This window comes from Chiloscyllium punctatum, chromosome 32 (genome assembly GCF_047496795.1).
Source record: "Chiloscyllium punctatum isolate Juve2018m chromosome 32, sChiPun1.3, whole genome shotgun sequence".
In the NCBI taxonomy this organism is placed as follows: Eukaryota; Metazoa; Chordata; class Chondrichthyes; order Orectolobiformes; family Hemiscylliidae; genus Chiloscyllium; species Chiloscyllium punctatum.
In genome coordinates this window covers 33,008,952-33,032,024 of record NC_092770.1, presented here as the reverse complement: position 1 = coordinate 33,032,024, position 23,073 = coordinate 33,008,952, and the positions used below count along the sequence as shown (strand labels likewise).

Genomic DNA, 23,073 nt, shown 5'->3' with positions numbered 1-23,073 from the left:
AACAGGTAATGGATGACTCAGTGACACTGAATCAATGGTGACAAATTTCCAAGTCAGGATGATGAGTGACTTTTTGGGGAACTTGCAGGGGCTGGTGTTCCCACGTATCTGCTGCCCTTGTCCATCCAGATGGAAGTGAGTTTGCTGTTGGCGGACCCTTGGTTGAATTTCTGCAGTGCACCAAGTAGATGGTACACCCTACAACGATGTTCGTTGCTACTGTCCCCCAGTGATGAGAAGTGAATGTTGAATGCTGGGGTTGTGGTGACAATCAAACAGGCTGCTTACTTCCAGCTATATTTGAGTTCCTTGAGTGTTGTTGGAGCTGACCTCATCCAGGCAAGTGGGGAGCTTAAATTGTTATCCCTTTGCTCTGAGACTGTGCCCTCTGGTCCTAATCTCTCCCAGGAGGGGAAACATCCTCTCAGCATTGACCCTGTCAAACCTCTGATTCTGATGTGTTTCAATGAGAGCACCTCTCATTCTTCTGAACTCCAGGGAGTAGAATCCCAACCTTTTAATCTTTGCTCATAAGACAATCCAGCCATCCCAAGTTGTGTTTCTGCAAAAATATTCACATGACTGTATTTAAGGAGAAGTTAAATAAAGACAAGAGGGAAAAAGGAGTTGAAGGAAATGTTGATAGGAAGGAAGTAAATGGCAGAAACTTTATCTGAAGTGTAAGGACCAGCACAGACTGTAAGATGTAGCAGCAAAGGTAGGCCATTCAGCCCATCAAATCTGTTTCTGATGTGTAAATGCATAATCAGCATTTCCAACCAATCTTCACAGCTGTGTACAGATGCCATCACCTTAAGGAAGGTAGAATCAATTGGACACACGTCCCAGAGCTCTCAGACAGTCCTCCAACCTATTCTACGTTTGGACGAATTGCTGTTGAAATACAGTCCATGTTTTGTGTAGTTTTCTGCAGCCATCTTGTCAACAACATGGCATTACAGATGAGATGGCAGGCCGGCTAATTGGTTAAAAGTGGGATGCAAGTGTAATTGTTGCATACCCGCACCCCCCCACCCCCACCCCCACCCCCCCCATCCCCACCCCCACCCCCCCATCCCTTCAGATTGTGACTTTTCAGCATCTAACTCCACCAGCAAATGGTGGCACCCATTAACGTCTGAGCTGAAATCTGCTTTCTGTAACAAGGCTTTACTACTTGGGCTCTTGTGGTACTTCGGTCGTGTCCCGACCTCTGAGATGAGGTGGTCTCAGTACAAGTCCCATCTGTTGCAGGGGTGTGTCATAATGTCTCTGAACAGGTTAATCAGTAAATGCTCATATTATTGGAGTGGGATCGTTGAGGTATGGTGGCAGTGTCCCTTTCTCTGTACCAGGGTGCATAGGTTTAAGTTCCACCTGCTCCACAGCTGAGTCATGACATCTCAGAACAGGTTGATTAGAAATCTAACAAGGCAACACTTCCTCAAAAATATCAGCTTGATCTTTGAGGGCCCACTGAGTCAAGTGAAACATTTTCTCCTTTAATTTTTCTATTACACTTTCCCTCCATCTCTGATTTCACTGATTTCCATATGGCCCGCACAGTAGGAACTCAATTGAGCAGCTTCTCAAAATGATGTCCCTAATTACTTTATGCTCTTCAGAAATGTTACTGATTGACTGGTGGGATTTTCAATGATCTCTCCAGCGCAGAGTAGATAAGAAACAGGTGTTTGCCTTAATGCATTCTAGGGCAGCAAGGTCAATATGCTGCAATTAAGGAGAAGTAAGACAGGACATTACAGAGACAGTATGTGGCTGAGACGAGAGAGTTGGGTGAAAGGAGGATTCTCTGCAGCAGGGAGCAGTTGTGTCAAATTTTCTGTTTGACAAACACTATCCAACATTATACAATATGGTTGGTGTTATTAATGTGACCATTATTTCATTATTTTCTTGGAATATTTGATTTATTTTTGCCACATGTACTGTGATACAGTGAAAAGAACTGTTTTGCGTGCTAACCAGACAAATCATACCTTTCATAAGTATATCAGGGTAACAGAACAGAATGAAGAATATAGTGTTACAATTGCAGAGAAGGTGCAGAGAAAGATCAACTCTAATATATGAGAGGCCCATTCTCACGTCTGATAACAGCAGGAAAGAAGCTGCACTTAAATCTGTTGGTAAAAGTATTTTTCAAACTTTTGTATCTTCTGCCTCATGGAAGCGGGTGGAAGTGAGTATAATCAGGGTGGGAGGGGTCTGTGATGATGTTGGCTGCTTTCCCACAGCAGTGGGAAGTGTAGACAGAGACAATGGATGGAAGGCTGGCTTGTGTGATGGTCTAGGCTGTGTTCACAGCTCTCTGTAATTCCCTCAGGTCTTGGGCAGAGCAGTTGCCGCACCAAGCTGTGATGCATGCAGACAGGATGCTTTCCATGTTGCATCCATAAACATTGTTAAGCGTCACTGTGGACATGGCGAATTTCATTAGCATCCTGTGGAAGTAGAGGTGTTGGTGTAATTTCTTGACTGTAGCATCGATGTGGATGGACCAGGACAGATTGCTAGTGATATTTAGTCCTAGAAACCTGAAGCTTTCAACCACTTCCATATATTAGAGATGTGACAAATACTCATATTTCTTGTGTGGCCAAAAGACATTGGAGCAGATTTAGGCCATTCAGCCCATCTGGTCTTCCATTCAAAGAGATCTGGGCTGATCTAATAATCCTCAACTCCTGCCTTTTCTCCATAACCTTCATTCCCATGACTGACTGCAAATGTCTATCTCAGCCTTGAATATACTTAGTGACCGACAAAATGAAATCCACAAATTCACTATCCTCATTTCTGTCTTAAAAGGGCAGTCCCCCACTCTGAGATGAAGCACCTCTAGTCCTAGACTCTCCCAAAGAGGGAAACATGCTTTCTGCATCCATCCTGTCAAGCCCCCTGAGAACTGTGCATGTTTAATTTTAAATCTCATTTGCAATGTTATACATTCTGTTAGAGTCAGAGTCAGAGAGGTGTACAGCATGGAAATAGACCCTTCGGTCCAACCCATCCATGCTGACCAGATATCCCAACCCAACCTAGTCCCACCTGCCAACACCTGGCCCATATCCCTCCAAGCCCTTCCTATTCATATATCCATCCAAATGCCTCTTAAATGTTGCAATTGTACCAGCCTCCACCACATCCTCTGGCAGCTCATTCCATACACGTACCACCCTCTGCGTGATAAAGTTGCCCCTTAGGTCTCTTTTATATCTTTCCCCTCTCACCCTAAACCTATGCCCTCTAGTTCTGGACTCCCTCACCCAGGGAAAAGATTTTGTCTGTTTACCCTATCCATTCCCCTCATGATTTAATAAACCTCTATAAGGTCACCTCTTAGCCTCCGACACTCCAGGGAAAACAGCCCCAGCCTGTTCAGCCACTCCCTATAGCTCAAATCCTCAAACCCTGGCATCATCTTTGTAAATATTTTCTGAACCCTTTCAAGTTTCACAACATCTTTCCGATAGGAAGGAGACCAGAATTGCACGCAATATTCCAACAATGGCCTAACCAATGTCCTGTACAGCCACAACATGACCTCCCAACTCCTGTACTCAATACTCTGACCAATAAAGGAAAGCATACCAAACGCCTTCTTCACTATCCTATCTACCTGCGACTCCACTTTCAAGGAGCTATGAACCTGCACTCCAAGGTCTCTTTGTTCAGCAACATTCCCTAGGACCTTACCATTAAGTGTATAAGTCCTGCTAAGATTTGCTTTCCCAAAATGCAGCACCTCACATTTATCTGAATTAAACTCCATCTGCCACTTCTCAGCCCATTTGCCCATCTGGTCCAGATCCTGTTGTAATGTGAGATAACCCTCTTCGCTGTCCACTACACCTCCAATTTTGACATCATCTGCAAACTTACTAACTGTACCTCTTATACTCACATCCAAATCATTTATGTAAATGACAAAAAGCAGAGGACCTAGCACCGATCTTTGTGGCACTCCACTGGTCACAGGCCTCCAGTCTGAAAAACAACCCTCCACCACCACCCTCTGTCTTCTACCTTTGAGCCAGTTCTCTATCCAAATGGCTAGTTCTCCCTGTAATCCATGACATCTAACCTTGCTAACCAGTCTCCCATGGGGAACCTTGTCGAACGCCTTACTGAAGTCCATATAGATCATGCCCGCCACTCTGTTACTTCAATCCTCTTTGTTACTTCTTCAAAAAACTCAATCAAATTTGTGAGACATGATTTTCCACGCACAAAGCCATGTTGACTATCCCGAATCAGTCCTTGCTTTTCCAAATACATGTACATCCTATCCCTTAGGATTCTCTCCAACAACTTGCCCACTACCAAGGTCAGACTCACTGGTCTAGCGTTCCCTGGCTTGTCTTTACCACCTTTCTTAAACAGTGGCATCATGTTTGCCAACCTCCAGTCTTCTGGCACCTCACCTGTGACTATCGATGATACAAATATCTCAGCAAGAGGCCCCGCAATCACTTCTCTAGCTTCCCACAGAGTTCTCAGGTACACCTGATCAGGTCCTGGGGATTTATCCACCTTTATGCATTTCAAGACATCGCCAGCACTTCCTCCTCTGTAATATGGATGTTTTGCAAGGTGTCACCATCTATTTCCCTACATTCTACATCTTCCATGTCCTTCTCCACAGTAAATACTGATGCAAAATATTTGTTTCGTATCCCTCCCATTTTTTGCGGCTCCCCACAAAGGCCGCCTTGCTGATCTTTGAGGGGCCCTGTTCTCTCCCTAGTTACCCTTTTGTCCTTAATATGTTCACATTAATATATTCATATGTTTGTATGCTTTTGTTATGTTTTTCCTGAAGTTTCTTCCATTTTAACATTCAATTTGCAGATTTAGTATAACCTTGACTGCTTTCTGTGGCAGAGAATTCCACAGGCTCCACACCCTCTGGCTGAAAACATTTCTCCTCATAAATATGTGACAGTCCTATTCAGGGAGAAAGAGCAGTGGGCTCTGTTCCAGTGTCCTGGCCAACAATTATATTTCAGTAGACATTCATTTAAAAAATCTAGTTGTTTCTCTCCTCGCTGCTTCTGAGATCTTGCTGTGCACAAATTGTCAGCCTGCTCCCTATGTTGTATTAGTGATGGTGCCTCATCAGCTCTGATATGCAGCAGAAAGTACTGAGCAATATCTATGGTTCACCATATAAAAATAATGTGGTCAGTTTATTGTAGAAAAACAAGCACTGAATATATGAATTGACAACGAAGAACAAACTTCAATCTATGTCCCAGGTGCATTTTTTTTTAAGATTAGATTACTTACAGTGTGGAAACAGGCCCTTCGGCCCAACAAGTCCACACCAACCCACCCATACCCCTAACCTAACACTACGGGCAATTTAGCATGGCCAATTCACCTAACCTGCACATCTTTGGACTGTGGGAGGAAACCGGAGCAAACCCATGCAGACACGGGGCGAATGTGCAAACTCCACACAGTCAGTCGCCTGAAGTGGGAATTGAACCCAGGTCTCTGGCGCTATGAGGCAGCAGTGCTAACCACTGTGCCACCGTGCCACCCAACTTCAATTGATCTTCTCACTCCCTTTCATTAAAGATCACACAGTACCTCTCACCAATTGCAATGTTACAGTATTCTACTGAAATAATCCAGACCTTGATGTAATTGAGGATCAAGGGGGTACTCCTATTGGTCTTCACCAACATTGAAGACTTGTCCAGTTAATCAGGGAAGTAAGACTAGGCTTACAGTGTAGTGTCATACCCAGGCTTATCCCGACATGGGAGAGTCCAGGATCAGAGAACATAGAATCAGAATTAAAAGGTGACAATTTAAAAGTGAGATGAGGCAGAATTCCTTCTCTCAGAGGATTGAGAGTTTTGGAACTCCTTGCCACTGAGAGCTGTGTAGGTAGAGTCCTTGTGTGGTTTTAAGGCTGAGATCGATAAAATTCTTGATCAGTCGGAGAATCAAAGGGAAGGGGCAGCAAAGTGGACATAAAGAATGGCTGGTCAGCTGGAATCCTAATGAATGGCAGAGCAGGCTCAAGGGGCCAAATGGCTTACTCCTGTTCCTATTTCCTACGGTATTATGGTTGTTGAGCAATGTTACATGGTACAAGAGGGCCCTCAGCAAATCATCTTCTCTTAAATGTAGTGACCATTGAATCATAAAGCTTTCCCAGTTGTATCCATAATATTTGAAATGTTCTTGTTTTTTTAAAATAGGTTGAGGTGGAAAGAAGATAAGAAAACTATTGAAAACATCACTGTAAGTAGAAAGTGAATTCTGTTACATCAGTGAATTGTAAAAGGAGAACTTGACTAACAACCATAGAATAATATAGTGCCTTGCCTTGTTCAAGGTCAATAAGAGCTGTCTGATTTGTCCCACTCCTCCCATCAAAATTGTTCTTGTGTCTGGGAATTGGGGCATTCAGTAGGACATTGCATGTTTTATTGGATAGAAATGGTGCAGGGATGTGGGGAAAAGGCAGGAGATTGGATCTCAGGAATAGAACTGGTGTAGGCATGATGGGCTGAATGGCCTCCTTCTGTCCTGTACCAATCCTGTAATTCTGCATTTGAATTGTAGACCACAACAATTTGCTGAATCAAATAACTCTTCTCTGTGGTTCTTGGAATTAATGTCTCTGTCTTCTGACCAAGCCCTAGAGATTGCCACTGAGATTGATACATGATCTGAAGGCTTCATGGGGAGTCAATCTGATAAAGAGGTCTGGAGCAGAGACCGATCACTGACCTAGATGCCCAGGCAGAAAGGTTCTCTTATTGGAGTGGTGTGATGATGGAATTGTTTGTGCACTCGGTTTGTGGATAAAATGAAATACAGTGTTGGTCAGGGTTGATGAGTGCTTTTCCTCAGCACTACATTTTATCAGATGCAGCAATGCTCACATTTTCCCTTTGAACATGAGAAATTAGGTACGGATAATGTGGTATTGAAAGATTCAACAGATTTTTATGACAGATGGCTGTTATCTACTGACATTACAAGAGAAAATGAGGACTGCAGATGCTAGAGATCAGAGATGAGAAGTGTGATGCTGGAAAAGCACAGCAGGTCAGGGAGCACCTGAGGTGCAGGAAAATTGATGTTTTGAGCATAAGCCCTTCATCAGGAATGTGGCTTGTGGGCCAAGAGGACTGAGAGATAAATGAGAGGGGGATGGAGGGCTGAGAGTGCAATAGGTAGTTGCAGGTGGGGGGGGTGATGGTGATAGGGTTGAGTGGAGGGTGGAGTGGATAGCTGGGAAGGTTGGACAGTTCAAGAGGGCAGTGCTGATTCGGAGGCTTGGATCTGGGATGATGGGGGCAGGTGGGGGGGGTTGGGGGAGATTTGGAAATAGAGAAATCAACATTGATGCTGTGTGGTTGGAGGGTCCCAAGGCAGAAAAAGAGACGTTCTTCCTCCAGGCATCAGGGACTTGGATTTGGTGATGGAGGAGACCCAGGACTTGCATGTCCTTGGCAGAGTGAAAGGGGGGGTTGACGTGGTTGGCCACAGGGCGGTGGGATTGTTTGGTGTGTGTGTCACAGAGAAGTTCCTTGAAATGTTCCGCGAGTTGGCGTCCTGTCTCCCCAGTGTAGAGGAGACCACATCAAGGGCAACGGACACAGTAAATGAGGTGTTTGGGTGTACACTCACAGGAATTTCTAAGTGTCATGGTAAAAGTTAAAATTAAACTGTGGTGTGATACAGCGCAGCATGAATCATAGAATTCCTACAATGTGGAAGCAGGTCATTCAGCCCATTGTTTCCATACTGTCCCTCCACAGAGCATCCTATCCTGTAACACTGCATTTCCCATGGTTAATCCACCCTAACCTGCACATCTTTAGACTGTGAGAGGAAGCCCACACAGACACGGGGAGAAGATACAAACTCCACACAGTCACCTGAGGTAGGAATTGAACCTGGATCCTTGGTGCTGTTAGGTAGTTGTGCTAACCACTGAGCCACTTGCCATCCATCAGCTTCTCATGCTTCAAGTGGTCCAAGTTAAGACAGATTCTGAGACTTGACAATTCAGGAGTGTGAAGCTACACCCCTTACCAAGCTGTTCCAGTGCAGTTACAACACTGGCATCTACCCCATAATGAGGAAAATTGCTCAAGTATGTCCTGTACACAAAAAGCAGGATATATCCAACTCAGCCAATTACTCTCAATCATCAGTAAGGTGCAATCAAGCAGCACCTGCTCAGCAATAACCTGCTCAGTGACACCCAGTTTGGGCTCCCCCCAGGGTCACTCAGCTCCTGACCTCATTACAGCCTTGGGTCAAACATGGACAAAAGAGCTGGATTCCAGAGGGGAGGGGAGAGGGACAGCCCTGGACATCAACTTCCCCTCCAAGCCATTCAGCATAATGACTTGGAAATATATCACCATTCCTTCAGTGTCACTAAGTCAGAATCCTGGAATTCCCTCCCTAAGGGCATTGTGGGTCTACCTACAGCACGTGGACTGCAGCGGTTCAAGAAGGCAGCTCACCCCCACCTTCTCAAGGGGTAACTAGGGATGGGCAATAAAGACTGGCCCAGCTAGAGACACCCACATCCCATGAATAATGAAAAAGTCATATGCTGTGATACACTGTGGGTACCATGTGAATATATCTTCAAGAGCAGAGTATTGAGTACAAGAGTTGGGCGGTCATGTTGCGGCTGTACAGGACTTTGGTTAGGCCACTTTTGGAATACTGCATGCAATTCTGGTCTCCTTCCTATCGGAAAGATGTTGTGAAACTTGAAGGGGTTCAGAAAAGATTTACAAGGATGTTGCCAGGGTTGGAGGTTTTGAGCTACAGGGAGAGGCTGAACAGGCTGGGGCTGTTTTCCCTGGAGCGTCAGAAACTGAAGGGTGACCTTATAGAGGTTTATAAAATCATGATGGGTATGGATAGGGTAAATAGACAAGGTCTTTTTCCTGGGGTCGGAGAGTCCAGAACTAGAGGGCATAGGTTTATGGTAAGAGGGGAAAGATATAAAAGAGACCTAGAGGGTAACGTTTTCACATAGAGGGTGGTATGTGTATGGAATGAGTTGCCAGAGGAAGTGGTGGAGGTTGGTACAATTACAAAATTTAAAAGGCATCTGGATGGGTATATGAATAGGAAGGGTTTGGAGGGATATGGGCCAAGTGCTGGCAAATGGTTAAAATAGGCCGGGATACCTGGTTGGTATTGACAAGTTGGACTAATGGCTCTGATTCTGTGCTGTACATCCCTATGACTCTATGACTAGAAAGGTAAATTTGCCTTAGTCCCAGAGGGCTGCTGTCACATTACAGAGGGATAACTTGTGGTAGTTTAACCTGAGGAGCATGTCATGGGAGGAGGGAGATTGAGATGTAGAGACCCCCACAGTGCTCTTAACCAGTGTAGGAATTGAACTCACACTATTTGCATCGCTTTGCACTGTAACCCTGACAACTGACCTAATTGACCCTCATAAATACTGATAGACTGACCAGAGAGGCATAAATTCAGTGATGTTGCTGTTCACTTTATGGACACACTATCACAGTATGACACGACTTGGAGGAACCGGTATTGGACTGGAGCAGACAAAGTTAAAAATCACACAATACCAGGTTATAGTCCAACAGTGCTTCCAAATAACCCTGCTGGACTATAACCTGGTGTTGTGTGATGTTTAACAGTATGACACAGCATGGTGACAGGCCATTTGGCCCATTATGACTGTACTAGGTCTCAAATTAGTGCCACTTCCCAGCTTTTTACCCCATAGCCCTGAGCAATGTTTCCAATTCACATACTGACCCACTTTCCTTTTGAAAGTTATCATTGAATCTGTTTTCAGTGCCCTCTCAGACCTCACGTTGCAGACCTGATCAAGTCACTGTGCAGCAGAATATCTCCCCACTTCCCCTCCTCGTTGAGCAGCTGAAATCTCTATTCTCAAGCTGGCAGCGCAAAAATATTGCACCCAGCTCACTCGATCAAAGCCATTCATGGTTTCAAATGAAGTTGAAAATGTGTTGCTGGAAAAGCGCAACAGGTCAGGCAGCAACCAAGGAGCAGGAGCATCAACGTTTCGGGAATGAGCCCTTCTTCAGGAATGAGGAAAGTGTGCCAAGGAGGCGAAGATAAAAGGTAGGGAGGAGGGACTTGGGGGAGGAGCGTTGGAAATGTGATAGGCGGAAGGAGGTTAAGGTGAGGGTGATAGGCCGGAGTGGGGGTGGGGGCGGAGAGGTCAGGAAGAAGATTGCAGGTTAGGAAGGTGGTGCTGAGTTCGAGGTGGGGGGAGGGGAAATGAGGAAACTGGAGAAATCTGCATTCATCCCTTGTGGTTGGAGGGTTCCTCGGCGGAAGATGAGGCGCTCTTCCTCCAGGCATCGTGTTGCTATGGTCTGGAGATGGAGGAGTCCAAGGACCTGCATGCCCATGGTGGAGTGGGAGGGGGAGTTGAAGTGTTGAGCCACGGGGTGGTTGGGTTGGTTGGTGCGGGTGTCCCAGAGGTGTTCTCTAAAACGTTCCGCAAGTAGGCGGCCTGTCTCCCCAATATAGAGGAGGCCACATTGGGTGCAGTGGATGCAGTAAATGATGTGTGTGGAGGTGCAGGTGAATTTGTGGTAGATATGGAAGGATCCCTTGGGGCCTTGGAGGGAAGTAAGGGGGGAGGTGTGGGCGCAAGTTTTGCATTTCTTGCGGTTGCAGGGGAAGGTGCCAGGAGTGGAGGTTGGTTTGGTGGGGGGTGTGGTCCTGACAAGGGAGTCACAGAGGGAGTGGTCTTTTCGGAATACTGATAGGGGAGGGGAGGGAAATATATCCCTGGTGGTGGGGTCCGTTTGGAGGTGGCGGAAATGACAACGGATGATACGATGTATCTGGAGGTTGGTGAGATGGTAGGTGAGGACCAGTGGGGTTCTGTCCTGGTGGTGATTGGAGGGGCGGGGCTCAAGGGCGGAGGAGCGGGAAGTGGAGGAGATGCGGTGGAGAGCATCGTCGATCACGTCTGGGGGGGAAATTGCGGTCTTTGAAGAAGGAAGCCATCTGGGTTGTACGGTTTTGGAACTGGTCCTCCTGGGAGCAGATGCGGCAGAGACGAAGGAATTGGGAATATGGAATGGCGTTTTTACAGGGGGCAGGATGGGAGGTGATGTAGTCTAGGTAGCTGTGGGAGTCAGTCGGTTTATAGTAAATGTCCGTGTTGAGTCGGTCGCCCAAGATAGAAATGGAGAGGTCTAGGAAGGGGAGGGAGGAGTCTGAGACGGTCCAGGTAAAAAATGATTTCAAATGATTCTATCAGATCTCCTGTTAACCTTCTCCTTGTTCCCATGTGGCCCTCATTAAAACCTGTGAAACACACAGTTCAGACAATGGATTCCAGTCAAACAATTGCTTCTTTGCCTTTCGTTGTAGAAGAGTGTCACCCATTCATCCCCTAATCCCCTTAGCTAAATCCCTGTTATAAATCTCAGCAACACACCTCTCACTTAACAGAATGAAACAATCATGTTGCCGTGCTCTCCCCCATTATTCACATTCCATTCACTGTAAGCTTTCTGAGATGCTGTTTAGACAGATGCAGACAGTAAGATAACCACACAACCCTGTATTAAAGTGATTACCATCATCTCCTGATGCATCCAGAGTGGATCTGTGCTTGGCTTTATCTCTTCTTAATCATTAGTGGGAAAAGATTAGGGGCTAGGATGCAAACCCCTCCCTGCACACTTACACATAAAGCTTTTTGCGAATAATAGATCTTCAAGTTCTATCTAATGGAAGTGATCTCTAATCATAGGGATAGCTCTGGCTGAGTGGGCAGTTCTTTCACCTTAAAGTCAAAAGATTTAGGAGCCATGCTAGAAACTGGAACAAATCCTGTCCTGACAGTACATTGCAGTAATGATTGATGGACTGCTGTGGTTCAGATGAAGCAATAAACCAAACCTGTCCTTTCTGGTGCATACAAATGATTACTCAACCAGCATCACTTAAAAACAATAGATTATCTGTTCTTTGTCACTTTCCTTTTCTATCACAGTTTGCTGAGCACAAACCGGTTTCCATGTTCAACATTATAACAGCAACGAAGAGGATTAAATTACTTGAAAAGTGTTTTTGGGACCTCCCTACAGCTGTGTACATCATATTGCACAATTCCAAATCGCTTTCATAGAGTCAGACAGCACAGAAACAGACCCTTCGGTCCAACCAGTTCATGCTGACCACAATCCCAAACTGAACTAATCCCTCCTGCTTGCTCCTGGACCATATCCCTCCAAACCTTTGCTATTCAAATTGTACTTATCCAAATTGTAACTTCCCCACGCAAACACCACATCCTCTGGAAGTTCATTCCAAACACGAGCCATTCTCGGTGTAAAAACATTGCCCCTCATGTCTTTTTAAAATCTTTCTCCTTTCATCTTAACAATATGCCCCCAGTCTTAAACCCCCTCACCCCCACCCTAGGGACAACACCTGCCATTTACCTTATCTATATCTCTTCCAACTTTCAGAAAGCAACTGCAATGTGATGTGGTTAAAATGTGACAGCAGTTAAAGTCTTTGTGTTGAAAGAGCTCACGAAAGAAACATAGAAACTAGGAGCAGGTGGAAGCCATTCAGCCCTTCAAACCTGCTCTACTATACAGTCTACTCATGACTGATCCTCTATCTCAATGCCATGTTCCTGCTTTCTCTATATGCACCTTGATGCCTTTAATATTTAAAAAATTATCAGTCTCTCGATATATATTCAGTGGGTTGCCCTCCACAGCCATTTGTGGTAGAGAATTCCACAAGCTCACCACCCTCTTGAGTAAAGACATCTTTCCTCACTTCCTCAATGATCTCCCCCATATCCTGTGACCACTGGTTGTGTAATCAAGGGCTTCTCTGATTCAGAAAGCAGTGGAGGGCAATCAAAAGTAATCAGGGGTAAGTGGGAATGTGGAATATCAAAGATCAACAAATTAGCCCTGGGTCTTGTCGAATGGAGGAATCTGTTCAAGGGGCCGAATGGTCTACTCTGCTCCAATATTGTATCTTCCTACCTCAGGGAAGGTTAGGACCGGGATGTTTTTATGGAGCATCTTATGTAAGGGAGAGGAACAGATGAGAACCAGAGAGAAATTTCAGAGCTGAACGTGGAAGAAGCTGAAGGCACAGTTGCTATTGTGGGAGGAATTGATTCTGGGATGCGGAAGAGAGTGTGAGTCTGAGGATTGTAATGCTAAAGGTGGACTCAAATGCAGAGTTCAAAGCTGAGATGTGAATTCTAAAACAGAGGACTTGACAAATTGAGTACAGGAGAAGTAGTCGCTGTTGTACATCTGGATTACCAGAAGGTGCTTGATAAGGTATCATATAATGTAATGGGACAAGGTCGGAGCACATGGTGTTGGGAGTAATGTATTAGCATGGAGAGAGGATTGGTTAACACACAGAGTCAGGATGAATGGGTCTTTCTCAGGTTAGAAAGAGTGAAGTTAGTGGGAAGAGAAAGTTATTGAAGTGTGGCAGTCCTAGGACCACAAATATTTATTATCGGTGTGAATGATTTGGAGGAGGGGCAGAGTGCAGTGTATCCAGATTTACTGATGGTATGAAAACAGATGAGAGGGCATGTTGTGATGAGAATATAAGGAATCTGACAAAGATATGGATCAGTCAAGTGGGACGTGTACATGAAGGACAGGTTGCACCTGAACTGGAAGGGGACCAATGTCCTGGGTGGAAGGTTTGCTCCAGTGGTTCAGGAGGGTTTAAACTAGTTTGGCAGGGGGGTGGGAACCTGAGCTGTATACTGGTGGTGATAGTGACCACAACTGCCTCACATTCTACATAGCTATGGAGAAGGAGAGAAGCAGGCACAATGGGAGGATATTTAATTGGGGAAAAGGAAACTATGATACTATCAGACATGAGTTGGGAAGCATGGACTGGGAGCAATTGTTCCATGGAAAGGGCACTATAGACATGTGGAGACTGTTTAAGGAACAGTTGTTGTGAGTGATGCATAAATATGTCCCTCTGAAACAGGCAAGAAAGGGTAAGATAAAGGAACCTTGGATGACAAGAGCAGAGGAGCTTCTCGTCAAAAGAAAGAAGGCAACTTACATAAGGTGGAGGAAGCAAGGGTCTTGCTCAGCTCTAGAGGATTACAGGCAGGTGAGGAAGGAGCTCAAAAATGGTCTGAGGAGAGCCAGGAGGGGGCACGATAAAGGCTTGGCAGGAAGGATTAGGGAGAATCCAAAGGCATTTTATATGTATGTGAGGAATAAGAGAATGATCAAAGAAAGAGTAGGGCCGATCAGAGATAGCATAGGGAACTTGTGTATAGAGTCTGAGGAGGTAGGGGAATCCCTAAATGAGTTTTTTGCTTCTGTCTTTACTAAAGAAAAGGACTTTGTAGTGAATGGAACCATTGAGGAGCAGGTAAGCATGCTGGAACGGATAGAGATTGAGGAAGCTGATGTGTTGAAAACTTTGACAAACATTCAGATTGACAAGTCGCCAGGGCCAGACCAGATTTGTCCTCGGCTGCTTTGGGAAACGAGAAATGTGATTGCTTCGCCGCTTGCGAAGATCTTTGCATCCTCACTCTCCACTGGATTCGTACCTGAGGACTGGAGAGAGGCAAATGTAATTCCTCTCTTCAAAAAAGGAAATAGGGAAATCCCCGGCAATTACAGACCAGTCAGTCTCACGTCTGTCATCTGCAAGATGTTAGAAAGGATTCTGAGGGATAGGATTTATGACCATCTGGAAGAGCATGGCTTGATTAAATGCAGTCAGCATGGCTTTGTGAGGGGCAGGTCATGCCTCACAAATCTTATTGAGTTCTTTGAGGATGTTACTAGACAAGTTGATGAGGGCCGAGCAGTGGATGTGGTGTATATGGACTTCAGCAAGGCATTTGATAAGGTTCCCCATGGTAGGCTCATTCAGAAGGTCAAGAGGAATGGGATAAAGGGGAACTTAGCTGTCTGGATACAGAATTGGCTGGTTGACAGAAGACAGCGAGTGGTAGTGAAAGGAAAGTATTCTGCCTGGAAGTCTGTGGTGAGTGGTGTTCCACAGGGCTCTGTCCTTGGGCCTCTACTCTTTGTAATTTTTACTAATGACTTGGATAAGGAGATTGAAGGATGGGTTAGCAAGTTTGCAGACAACACAAAGGTTGGAGGTGTCGTTGACCATATAGAGGGCTGTTGTAGGCTGCAGCGGGACATTGACAGGATGCAAAGATGGGCTGAGAGGTGGCAGATGGAGTTGAACCTGGATAAATGCGATGTGATGCAATTTGGAAGGTCGAACTTGAAAGTTTGTGTACAGGATTAAAGATAGGATTCTTGGCAGTGTGGAGGAATAGAGGGATCTTGGTGTGCAGGTACATAGATCCCTTAAAATGGCCACCCAAGTGGACAGGGTTGTTAAGAAAGCATATGGTGTTTTGGCTTTCATTAACAGGGGGATTGAGTTTAAGAGCCGTGAGATCTTGTTGCAGCTCTATAAAACTTTGGTTAGACCGCACTCGGAATACTGCGTCCAGTTCTGGTCGCCCTATTATAGGAAAGATGTGGATGCTTTGGAGAGGATTCAGAGGAGGTTTACCAGGATGCTGCCTGGAATGGAGGGCTTGAAATTGCGTTGCTGGAAAAGCGCAGCAGGTCAGGCAGCATCCAAGGAGCAGGCGAATCGACGTTTCGGGCAAAAGCCCTTCTTCAGGCTCATGCCCGAAACGTCAATTCCCCTGGTCCTTGGATGCTGCCTGACCTGCTGCGCTTTTCCAGCAACACATCTTCAGCTCTGATCTCCAGCATCTGCAGTCCTCACTTTCTCCTGGAATGGAGGGCTTACCTTACGAAGAGAGGTTGACTGAGCTCGGACTTTTTTCATTGGAAAAAAAGAAGGAAGAGAGGGGACCTAATTGAGGTGTACAAGATAATGAGAGGCATAGATAGAGTTGATAGCCAGAGACTTATTGCCAGGGCAGAAATTGTTAACGTGAGGGGTCATAGTTTTAAGCTGTTTGGCAGAAAGTATAGAGGGGATGTCAGAAGCTGATTCTTTACGCAGAGAGTTGTGAGAACATGGAATGCGTTGCCAGCAGCAGTTGTGGAAGCCAGGTCATTGGGGATATTTAAGAAACTGCTGGACATGCATATGGTCACAGAAATTTGAGGGTTCATACATTAGGTTTACCTTACATGAGGATCAATGGTCGGCAGAACATCGTGGGCTGAAGGGCCTGTTCTGTGCTGTACTGTTCTATGTTCTATGTTCTATGTTATAATTGACCAGAAACTCAACTGGATTCATCATATAAATACAGTAACTACGGGAGCAGGTCAGACACTGGGAACACTGCAGCGAGTAACTCACTTCCTGATTTCCAAAAGCTTGTCCACATTCCACAAGGCACAAGCCAGAAGTGTGATGGAATACTCCCCACTTGCCTGGACGGATGCAGCTCCAACAACATTCAGGAAGTTTTACACAATCCAGGACAAAGCAGCTGCTTGTTACGTACCACATCCACAAACATCCACTCCCTCCCCACCAATGCTCAGTAGCAGCAGTGCATACTACCGTACATAACTCATGCAACAGTCAAACTTTGTAGATTTTTTTAAAGCTGAAATTAGGGGGGTGACTATTACGTGAGGTATTGTTTTCAAGGGGATGAACTTCATGCTTGGTCTGAGTCAAAAAATGGACAACCAAGAGCCAGATCTCTGTATAAAATAATAAACATCAAGGGAAAACGATATATGGCCATTATTGAATATTTATCTATGATATCTATGAAGGGCCTGTTTCCACACTGTAAGGTATCGAACCTAATCTAATAACTGTCTCCATTCTGCCTGCTTCAGTAGAACAGTACTGTCATACCTTATTCCAGTTCGCAGTACCATAAAGTGCATGTAGGTCTACACATATGTACAGATGTTAATAGGTATACCAGCAGATGGTCAGGATGCCTAATGAATTACGTTCTGGAATTTACCAAGTACTGTTGAGTTTACAATGATAGCGCCCCCATATTGTAAACAAATACAGCTCAGCCTGACCAGTGCCATCTATTTGTACGACACACAATTCATGAAACAAAAGCACAGGAGTAGCAAAAACAAAAAAAAAAGACTGACAGTATTTTATTTAAAAAAGGACTGCATGAAACTGTTAATAATATACAGTAAACACTTTACATCAAAAAACCGATATACACAGCAAAATACTCTTCTCACCTTATGTCACAAATATTACGGTCTAGCTCCTTAAAGCAGAAGTTACATGCAAACGTCCAACAGAATCCTTCAAATTCACTGTCCTCATCAGGTGCACCACTGAATAATTCATTCCAGTCGAAAAGAGAAAATGCTGGAAAATCTCAGCAGGTCTGGCAGCATCTGTAAGGAGAGAAAAGAGCTGACGTTTCAAGTCTAACTGACCCTTTGCTAAGAGCTTTGCCAATGAGTCAGTTAGACTCGAAACGTCAGCTCTTTTCTCTCCTTACAGATGCTGCCAGACCTGCTGAGATTTTCCAGCATTTTCTCTTTTGGTTTCAGATTCCAGCATCCGCAGTAATTTGCTTTTAATTCATTCCAGTCGCCTGGGTCAAGCATATTGTCATATGGATCATCTTCATCTGCACTCTCAAGGGGATCATCAATTGATTTGTCATCACTTCCATCTGTCCAATAATAGTCATCCTCCATCCCACCTAAAGCATTAGAAATTTCACATTTGTTTTTGAAGGCTTTCACAATAATTTCAGTTTTCATCTCCTTCCAGGACTCAACAATCCACTCACAGACAGTTGCAAGTCATGGAGCACGCATGTTGCCACCCTTTGTGAAGCGTTTTTCCCCTTCTTGCATCCAAGTGTTCCATTTCTTCCGGTACTGAGTCCTTTATTGATGCTAACACCCAATGGCTGCACTATGCCTGTAAAACCTCCAGGAATCATTGCAATGTCAAAGTTAGCTCAAGGTTCACTGATAACATTTTTCACTCTGTGTGATCTGAACATATCCCAAACCAGTAAACTTTCTTCCTTTCTAAGTCCACCTGGTGGCATATTCCAGACCTCCCTAATCCAAGTTTTGTAGCCACCTTCACCCATCCACCCTTTTTCATGGACGAGGACAACAATGCCTTTCAGAAATTTCTGTTCGGGCAGAACTTTCTGCTTAAAAATCACCATAGGCTTTAACTTTGTTCCGTCTGCCATAGAACCAAGTACCACAGTGAATCGACCCCTTTCATGACCAATAGTCCTAAGTAAAACTGTTTTTTGCTCCACTCTTGCCCACAGTTCTGTTCCCCACCATATCAAAGTTCATTGGGGTTTTGTCCATATTGCTGATTCATGAGAGCCTCAACCTACTTACTTCTGGCTTCTCATTACAAAATGATGGAACCCAATTAACTGGACATTCATTTCTGCAGGTAGATACTGGGCAATCTTGGTTATCTGTCTAAACACTAAATCGTACCTTTTCATAAACCTACTGCACCATCCAGCACTGGCTTTGAAATCACTGAATCCATCTTTTTTTGCTTTGTTTTTGTCGAGTCCCTGAGCTTCTGTTCTGATGACTCTGAATTACCCAGTCAGCAATCTTTTCCTCTAGTTGTGGCCACTATTTCCAAGTATGTGAATGGCAAACACGAGGGGACACAACTTTAAAGTGAGGGGAGATAGGTATAAGACAGATGTCAGAGGTAGTTTCTTTACTCAGAGAGTAGTAAAAGGTATGGAACGGTAGCAGATTCGCCAACTTTAAGTGCATTTAAGTCATCATTGGACAGGCATATGGACGTACATGGAATAGTGTAGATGGGATGGGCTTCGGGTTAATATGACAGGGCGGTGCAACACCGAGGGCCGAAGGGCCTGTACTGCGCTGTAATGTTCTAGGTTCTATGTTCAGCTTTCCTCGATTGTTGACATAGCCTTTAACTGTATGGCTTATCTCCTCCAATCTCAGACAAGTTTTTCAGAAACACAAAACTCCTTTACAGCTACACTATCGATGTTCTTCTCTGCAACTTTAATAACTTTTCATTTAAACTGTGCTGTACACTTGTTTCTTCGTGATTCCATTTTGTCAGAAATCTTTGGGGGAGTTTTACAATAAGTTCAGGAGCACAGCTGTATGCAACTGAGGCAAGAGCGTGAAGACAAGGTGGAGGTGTGCCTGTTTTGACTTGCAGTGAGAGACACCTTAGCATGGGTTGCCATAAGGTAGATATTTGCATGCACAGGTCAAATATATGTCTGTCAATATTACACAAATAAACAAATATGTATATCAACATTCAATTTAATGATTTGAAAATTGTGTTGTGCAATGACCGTATATACTGGTGCAAATACAGTATATACTGGTGCATATTTCATATTTGCAAGTAAATGTGATGACGTAGGTATTGCATTTAAATCAAAAATCTGCAAATCATGCCCTTTAAGGCTACATATAAGACCAGGAAATAGCCCTAAAAAACTAGGGTTGACTGTTACATGAGGTATATGAGAATGTTGTTATTTTTTTGGGTCATAAGGGGATCAGCCTTTACAGGCAATCGACTTTTACTCGACTATATCCGGTATCTAAAAGATTCACCAAAGATCTTTAGACAGCACCTTCCAAACCCACCACCATGTCCATCTAGAAGGGCAAGGACAGCAGATACATGGGAACACCACCCCTTGCAAGTTCCCCGCCAAGCCAATCACCATCCTGACTTGGATGTAAAACGCTGTTCCTTCACTATCTCTGGGTCAAAATCCTGGAATTCCCTCCCTAAGGGCATTGTGGGTCAACCCACAGCATAGGGACTACAGCAGTTCAAGAAGGCAGCTCACCCCCACCTTCTCAAGGGGCAACTAGGGACAGGGAATAAATTTTTTCTAGGCCAGCATTGTCCACATCCCACAAAATAAATAAACAAATAAAAAAAACTGAAAAGGGATCTGAGAGTTCTTGTGCATGATATACAGAATAGCATGCTGGTGCAGCGAGTGAAGGCAAATGGAATGTTAGCTTTAAAAGCGGGAAAGTCATGTTCCAGCTGGACAGTGTGTTGGTGAGGCCATAGCTGGAGTACTGTGTACAGGTTTAGTCCCTGCATTTAAGAAAGGATATACTGGCATTGCAGGCTGTTCAAAGGAGATTCACTTGGTTGCTTCCTTACACGAAAGGATCGCGTTATCAAGAACAGTTCAATAGGCTGCACCTTCGTTCATTAGGGTTTAGGAGAACGAAGGGTGATCGAATTGAAACTGACAAGTTTCTGAGGGGGCTTGACAGGGTCAATGTTGAGATGCTGTTTCCACAATTAGGGGACTGTCAGATGAGGGGAGTTAATTCCAGAATCAGGGGGCACTCATTTAAAATAGGGATGTGAAGGAATTACTTCTCTCAGAGCGGAGTGACTGCCTGGAATTCCCTATCGCTGTGAGTTGTGTAGGTGCCACCCCTGAAAGGAGGTAGAAAGATCTTCAAAAAGGAGGAGGTGTTAGCAACTCTGGAAAGTGGAATAGCTAAGTCCCCTGGGCCAGATGGGATTTATCCTAGGATTCTCTGAAAGCCAGGGAGGAGATTGCCAAGCCTTCAGCTTTGATCTTTATGTTGTCATTGTCTACAGGAAGAGTGCCAGAAGACTGGAGGATAGCAAATGTTGTCCCCTTGTTCAAGAAGGGGAGTAGAGACAACCCTGGTAATTATAGACCAATAAGCCTTACTTCGGTTGTGGGTAAAGTGTTGGAAAGGATTATAAGAGGCAGGATTTATAATCATCTAGAAAGGAATAAGTTGATTAGAGATAGTCAACGTGGTTTTGTGAAGGGTAGGTCGTGTCTCACAAACCTTATTGAGTTCTTTGAGATGGTGACCAGATAGGTGGATGAGGGTAAAGCGGTTGATGTGGTGAATATGGATTTCAGTAAGGTGTTTGATAAGGTTCCCCACAGTAAGTTATTGTACAAAATATGGAGGAATATGATTGAGGGTGATTTAGTGGTTTGGATCAGAAATTGGCTAGCTGAAAGAAGACAGAGGGTGGTGGTTAATGGGAAATATTCATCCTGGAGTTAAATTACTAGTGGTGCACCGCATGGATCTGTTTTGGGTCCACTGCTGTTTGTCATTTTTATAAATTACCTGGATGAGGGTGTAGAAGGATGGGTTAGTAAATTTACGGATGACACTAAGGTTGGTGGAATTGTCTATCATGAGCGTGCATAATTTTAAGGTGATTGGAGGCAGGTTTAGGGGAGATGTCAGAGGGAGATTTTTCACACGGCGAGTGAAGGGTGCAGGGAATGCACTGCCACTGGTGGTGGTAGAGTCAGATACATTAGGGACATTTAAGTGACACTTGGATAGGCACATGGAAGATTGTACAATGAAGGGTACATGGTTCATCTGATCTCAGAATAGGATAAAAGGTCAGCACAACATCAAGGGTCGAAGGGCCTGTACTGTGCTGTAATGTTCTATGTTCTAGACTGTGAGCCAGTTTCAGCCTCTAAACGCTGGTGAAGTGTGAATGGAGGTTCATGTGAATTAGGACACCGACAGCAGAGATTTTTGAGCCCAGGTTGTAAGGTCAGTGAAGAGAACATGCGAATGCACAATTTTTGTGATTATAACAGAATTCATGAGTGTTTGAGCAGCAGCAGATCTGAGGCAAGGGCAGAAATGAACAATGCTACGGTTGGGGAAGGAAGCCGGCTTAATAATCGGGCTTTTAAGCTGTAAATTGAACTGTCAGCGTACAGAAAAGCAAGACTCTGCAATGGAAGTTTGGTCTGTAAAGTTACCCCTTAACTATCAAAACTACAGAAATAGGATTGATTCTCAGAGCATTTGTGTACAATCGATCACTGGGTGATTGTTAAGAACACTGTGTGGATCCTGTTTTAAGTGGCCTGTCACAGATATGGTACGTTTTGAGGGAATTCCAGAAGCAAAATCAATATTCATTATGGATTAGATTTTCAATTGCCTTGCTGAGGGATTGTACGTGCTAAGATTACCTTCACTCTCTTCTGAGCTCCCCACACAGAGCAGAGAGCATTGATCAGAGAATTACCCCCCTCTTCAGTCCGTGCTCCTGCATTCCCAGCTCCTGTCAGAATTCCGGAATGTAATTTCATATTTTGCATGTTTGTGGAAGTAGATTTTGTAAACGAATGCTGTTGGAGCTGTCTCCCAGCGGGAGATTGTCTTCATGAACCCAGCCCTGTGTAGCGAGCAAATGAACCCCTGCTAACATTGCAATGTGCACAGACTGTCATTCTTCATGAGTGAACTTTACTGTTCTGTCCAGTTGTTTGAGAAATCTCAGTGCTTCGCTGAGTCTATTTTTGCTGCAACATCTATTTTGAACAGATTTTCTGTTACAGTGCCATTACTGAACCTGAGAAACGTGGAACTGACTTTGTGTAACATCACTGCATCTTTACTAACCCTCATACGTTTGAGACACCACCCAGGCCCTCCACCTCCTCCAAGACTTCCGTTTCCTCAGTCCCCAACGCCTCATTTTCACCATGGATATCCAATCCCTCTACACCTCCATCCGCCATGACCAGGGCCTCCAAGCCCTCCGTTTCTTCCTCTCCCGACGTCCCCAACAGTACCCTTCCACCGACACTCTCATTCGTTTGGCCGAACTGGTCCTCACCCTTAACAATTTATCCTTCGAATCCTCCCACTTCCTCCAGACCAAAGGGGTAGCCATGGGCACCCGTATGGGCCCCAGCTATGCCTGTCTCTTTGTTAGCTACATAGAACAGTCCATCTTCTGTAATTACACTGGCACCACTCCCCAACTCTTCCTCCGCTACATTGATGACTGCATTGGCGCCACCTCGTGCTCCCATGAGGAGGTTGAGCAATTCATCAACTTCACCAACACATTCCACCCTGACCTATAATTTACCTGGACCATCTCTGACACCTCCCTCCCCTTCCTGGACCTCTCCATCTCCATTAATGACGACCGACTTGACAATGACATTTTTTACAAACCCACCGACTCCCA

General features: G+C 44.7%; 1 protein-coding gene across 3 annotated transcripts in view; it reads left to right on the top strand.

Moving 5' to 3' along the window:
* Positions 1 to 23,073, top strand: part of syt1a (synaptotagmin Ia) — a 604,743-nt gene that overhangs the window by 252,677 nt on the left and 328,993 nt on the right. For all 3 annotated transcript variants that reach the window (XM_072552044.1, XM_072552043.1, XM_072552045.1), the window contains one exon: positions 6,240 to 6,282. In XM_072552044.1, coding sequence (XP_072408145.1) covers positions 6,240 to 6,282 — 43 coding nt within the window. The remainder of the gene's footprint in view (positions 1 to 6,239; positions 6,283 to 23,073) is intronic.